This window comes from Chelonoidis abingdonii, chromosome 2 (assembly GCF_003597395.2).
Source record: "Chelonoidis abingdonii isolate Lonesome George chromosome 2, CheloAbing_2.0, whole genome shotgun sequence".
NCBI lineage: Eukaryota > Metazoa > Chordata > Testudines > Testudinidae > Chelonoidis > Chelonoidis abingdonii.
Window position 1 is genome coordinate 226,770,918 of NC_133770.1, and position 5,584 is coordinate 226,776,501.

The 5,584-nt window shown below is 39.6% G+C and overlaps 1 protein-coding gene across 1 annotated transcript; it reads left to right on the plus strand.

Moving 5' to 3' along the window:
- The first annotated feature begins 307 nt into the window (after positions 1-307).
- On the plus strand, positions 308-4,007 carry PPDPFL (pancreatic progenitor cell differentiation and proliferation factor like). The gene is made up of 5 exons (XM_032794322.2): positions 308-453; positions 890-994; positions 2,439-2,531; positions 2,624-2,726; positions 3,363-4,007. Exons 2-5 carry the CDS (start codon positions 940-942, stop codon positions 3,373-3,375), a joined length of 264 nt encoding a protein of 87 aa, XP_032650213.1. The 5' UTR covers positions 308-453; positions 890-939; the 3' UTR covers positions 3,376-4,007.
- Positions 4,008-5,584: the final 1,577 nt, after the last annotated feature.

A 5,584-nucleotide genomic window follows, 5' to 3' on the forward strand; every position in this document is an offset into this window, starting at 1 on the left:
GGGGTCCCTCAGCAACCCTCACTCCTTATAGCGCCGAGCCCTCTGCACCCCGCGATCACACAGGCCAGGGCAGTGCAGGTCCCCCATGCCCTTCGCGGGACATTCCCACCCAGGGCAGCAAGCGCTCCGCCGCCGCTGCTCAGCTGGGCAGCACGTGCACACGCCGACCCTCTGCCCAGCGCCGGGATTTCTTTCCCCTCACCTGGCCGGGCCCAGGTTGTGTGAGGTCACCAGGTCATGGGGGAGGCGCCCCGCGGGTAGGGTTTCAGTCGCGCGCCAGGGCGCCTATACAGCCGACTCCGCCTCGCGCTTCCCGATCACTCAGCGCGCGGAAGCAGACGGGCGCTTGCTGCTGCGGAGGGTGCGCGTGTGCAGGCAGAGCCCCGTCCAGTTTGCTGGCTGGGCGGGGGCGCTGTAGAGGGGGCGGCTTTTCGGGGAGCGTGGGCCATCCAGGTAAGGGGAGCAGGATTTCTTCTTCTGTAGGGGCAGCGGGGAGCGTGGCTAGGGGCTTACGGTTGCTTTGCACAGGCGGCCAAGATAGCTGCTGGGGCGTTAAGTTGGGTTACCCAGTGCGTGCTCTTGGTGCTCATTATAAGTCTGTTGTATTGCAGATTGGGGAAGACCTGCAAGTGCTTTCTGACCTTATACGTTTAAGGTTTCTTTGGGACATATTTTTCCCTTCCCTTACAACTGGTGTAAATACAGTAAATCGGAAGTTATTTAATTAAAACTTTTTGGGTTCCATCAATGTCAGAATTTAGCCCAAAGATCAGAAAGGCCCTAATAAAGATGTTGCACAAGTTGTGTTGTATCTTGGTGTGAAAGCCACTTTACACTCGAGCTCTTTATTGCCAACATATTTCTTTTTCTTTCTGTTGCTCTCCTGCAGATTGTTCTGTACCAGCCTGCTTGACTTTTGCCCCAGTCAGTGCCTTTGCTATGGCATCTGTGCCTTCAGCTGGCTGCCTCCTGGCCAAGAATCAGTACTACAGAAGTAAGGTGTTTTTTAAAACAAACAAACAAAAATCTTTAAACAAAACCTGGTGCATGTTTCCTATTTCGTGGCAATTTCTTCTTGTTTATGAAGGACAGAGTTACATGACTGAACATACTCCATCTCTTTGGATTGGAAACATCTCAAAACTGAGGCTGATTATGAAAAAAGTTTCAATACCTGGTTGTACAGTGTTTAAGTCACTTTTGAGGATTTGGAGGTTTGAAGACAGTTCTATTTATTTTGTTCTTTATTGTCTACGGAGGGGGGATAATCGTAATTTTTAGGGGGCTTGTGTATTTCTGTGACTTACTCTCCTACTTCTCCTTCCTCATATGAAGAGGAAAGACTTTTACCTCTTATGAGAAGTGTGTAACTTGCATTGGACGTTAATAAACATCAAAAGGAAGGATGTGTAACCCACTGGTGAGTTTGTTGCAGGTCCCCCTCTTTGCCGACCCATAGTGGACTATAGAACTTTACTTTTTTAGCTAAAGCTGTAGCACCTCTTGCTTTGAAATCTGGAGGCCCTTGGTGGGTCATTACATAAAATCTTATGGCTAACGCAAAGGACTAGGAATCAAGTGATTTGGCTTTTATCTGTGGTCCAGACTTCCTGTGTGGGCAGGTCACTTAATGTCTCTGTGCCTTTGTTTCCTCATCTGTCAAATGGGGAAATGCTACTTGCCTGCTTCTCACAGGTAGTTGTGAGCCTAAATGTTCTGATGCTTTGAGATCCTTGGATGACACGCTATAATGTAAAGCATTATTGGTATTAATTTTGTTAGGAAAGTATAGGGAGAAAAAAGGTTCTAGTCTAAGGTGTCCTATTTCTTATGTGCAGTGTTGTTATAGCTCTGGTCCTGGGATATTAGAGAGAGCACGTGCATGAGGTATTATCTTTTATTGGACCAACTTCTGTTGGTGAGAGGGAAGCTTTGGAGCTTACACAGAGCTCTTCTTCCAGTCTTTGGAAGCTTGTCTTCCTCATCAACAGAAGTTGGTCCAATAAAAGATATTACCTCACCCACCTTTTCTCTCCTATTAGTTATATCAAAGGTCAGTATTCTAGACCTGAATCTCTTGTATTAATAGCAATATATATGCCTGATCCTAAAATACATCTTGTGGACTTAACTTTCATTTGGCTTCAGTGAAAGTTACACCAGGAGATTACATCTCAGCATGCCTCTTCTGGTGAGGAATAAGTGGCAGCTGTAGGTGAACTCATAAAATAGTTATCCTGCCTTCATGCAATCTCCCTAGCAAAAAGGGATCTAAAAATACTGGAAAACTAGGTTTACTGGAAAAAAGGACATTGTCTCTAGCTATACAGTGTCTTCTGTGAGGTATCAGGGGTCTGTAAAGTCTTGAAAAAAAATCTTTAGTGTGAAATTAATGTATATTCTGTAATTTAAGATCCTTGCTTTGTTTTCTACACTAGCTCGATTGAATTCTGAATCCAGTGTTTCATCAGGCAGTTCATCCTTCTGTTCTGATCCCTGGTCTGAGAAGTTCACGGGTAAAGCCCATCATGGTATTGCTCATTTCTTTCAAACATACATTCTTTCTCATTTTTGGCACTTTGATTAAATGCCAATCACTTCTATTTTATGTTCCCTTTTGTAGGGTTACCAGAATTATTTGATAAATGCTGGTGGATAAAAAACTTTTTCCACTCTGAACCCTCTTCTTCTTCAAACGTGAATGGAAAAACAATATCGACCGACAGGTAAGTCTTGCTTCTTGAATGATGGAGATCATTTACTTGTTTTATTTTTCTTTTACTGTTTGGAATACCCCCCTCTTTCCCCTGCACTCCACACCATCTTTAGGGATACAATGTCTTGATGTTGTTTTAAGTGAAATGTAGTGGAAATGCAAGGTCACAGCTGAATGCCTGTGGAAATTTCCACTTGTTTCTTGTTAGTGAAGTTAGTTAAGTCCTACAAAAGTTTACAGTAAGCAGAGAATAGTGACTGTAACTATTCTGATTGCTTGAAATGATAAAGCAATATTTTGTTTGTTGGCATGTTTGTAAGATAATGCTTGGCTACCTGGCAAGGCTTAGAAAATTTACTGATATAGTGTCTTAGCCAGAGGCCATAGAGAACAGTAGAATACATACAAATGTGAACATCTATTCAGTTCAGTAAAATAATACAAATTTTAAAAAATACAAAAGATTAAAAACTTAAGGTCAGCTTTCCCCTGGATCAGTTACACTTTTAAATCACAACCTCTAAAACAGTGTAAACTTGGATACCTAGATATACATTTCCTCTTCACCCTAACTTAAATACATATTTCGTAATTTTATTTACACTGGATATTATCCTGTTAATAACTTGTTTTTATCTGTTTACAGTGTTGCAAGTTGACTTTACCTGCAGTGATGTTACTCATATAGACTCATTTCTCTAAAGCTCAGGGTCGTTCAGATGGCTGCATTCAGCTATGTGAAGAAAATATACTGCTTGAAACTTCACTTCCACGAGAAAGTAGAATTTCACAAAGATTTGTCAGTAGTTTAAATGATTTTGCTTAAGGCAGGCATAGTTTCTACCTATGCTGTCTGCTACTGAGTTGTTAATGTTTGATAATTTCCATTTAAAATATTAAGAATACATTTAAATAGATTTAATATCCTAATGACTAGCTCATATCACTGGAATAAATGACAGTAAAAAGTAAGATCAGCATAAAGTGGCCAGTGATTATCTAGGTTTTATTTCTCTACGTTGAAAAGCTTCTGTGGACTGTTAGTGTCAAAAATTTTCAAGGGTGCTGTGACTTAAAACAGAACAGTTGGTGTTTGAAATGTCTATTCACTAAGTAGTATTTTCCCATAAGCTTAAGTTTTACTATATCAACTGTGCTGACATAAATGGGTATAAATTCGTTTCAGATTAACAGATTCTTGTTTATATAATGGATCTGGCACATCTTTCCCAAGTGCCAAGTATAGCAGGTACATACTGTTAAAAAGGAAGTTTACAAAAAAGTCAATAGTTTTAATTGTAGAAAATCCTATTAAACAACAAGGGGACAGAGCTAATGATTTTTATGGCTGAATATGGATTCTGACCTTAAATACAAGTGTGTACTTCTCATTCACATGCATGCACCTAAGTATTTGAGGGCAAAACATGAGGACTTGTCAAAATCCACAAAAGTCCGACTATTTACCCTTTTGATTTGCAGCCATACTTCACTTTTTTTATGCTACTCTTACCTGTTCTACTGTTGGTTAAAGAGCCTCTTGTTTTGTATTAATTGCTCTTTATAAATTTACCTTATTGGATGTGAACTCTTTGATAGTTCCAACTCCTTAAATAATCACAGTTCTGTTATTAACAATTATCTCTGTCCATTAAATATATTTTTACACTAATCATGGTTTCCCTTCTTAAAGGATTTCAAGCTGCTTAAACTAATTATTAACATAATCACCACTCGGTGATGAATTGCAGCCCTCTCTGGTGTGAAGTATGGTAGTTTAACAGTGCACAGCTGTACAACAGCAGTTATGTTTTGTGAGGCAGATGAGTGACATTGCATAGGAGGGGGTATTGCAAATACTTGGTTTGAGCATTTCATATCCATAAATTTCAGGACTATTTCTCTATGCAACTTTATGATGTATCAGGTCCCTTACTGAATTTATCTAGTACTTTTTTAAGCACTTCAGGTATTAAGTAACAATGTGTCCTTTTAAAGTAAACATGTAAACTTTATCATGACATACAGATAAGTGCCATGGACATCTACAGCACTGAGAAAATAATGAAGTAGTAGTTTATAATCTATCTTGAGACCATATACGCAGGGTAAGTGAGAACAAGGATGAAGACAACTGCTAGAAGAAATAGTGTGCAGGAACTCATTACATGAATGTAAAAAGAGCAATTTATCTATTTTTGTTTAAAATGATCGCATCTTTTGAGCTTAGAATTATTTTAAATGTATGTTATAAACTATTCTATTTTTATACTAAAATTTTATATTAATAAAGTTTAATTATTATGAGGTCTGAAACATTTCTTCTCTAATACAAAATAATGGTCACCGTTGCATGTGAATTTGTGGCAAAATCTACAAAATGCCCATGAACAGAAATTAAAGAAGTCATCTTTCAAAGTAATTTTTGAAACAATTGTAACAGGAATGTGAGAGGAAAGGAGGAGTTTAAATTAGGAAAGAGAAACCAGGAGGGAAAAAATGCTTTAATGCCTTAGTAAAAACATAGTAAAAGAATATGGACTTGTAACTACAAATTTTGAAGATGATGATCATCTTCTCCTCATTTGTCTGTCTTTTCGCAAAATGTGTGCAGAAGTTGGAAGAGGAAGTTTGCCTACAATGGCATGTGGCCCATCTGTGACTGCTAGTAGCAAATATCCCCAGTGGCCAGAGATGGGGCACTAGATGGGGAGGGCTCTGAGTTGTTACAGTGGATCTTTTCCCAGGTATCTGGCTGGTGGATCTTGCAGAGATGCTCAGGGCTAACTGGTCATCATATGTGGGGACAAGAAAGAATTTTTCCCCAGTTCAGATGAGTAGAGACCCTACAGGGGGAGAAGGGGTCAC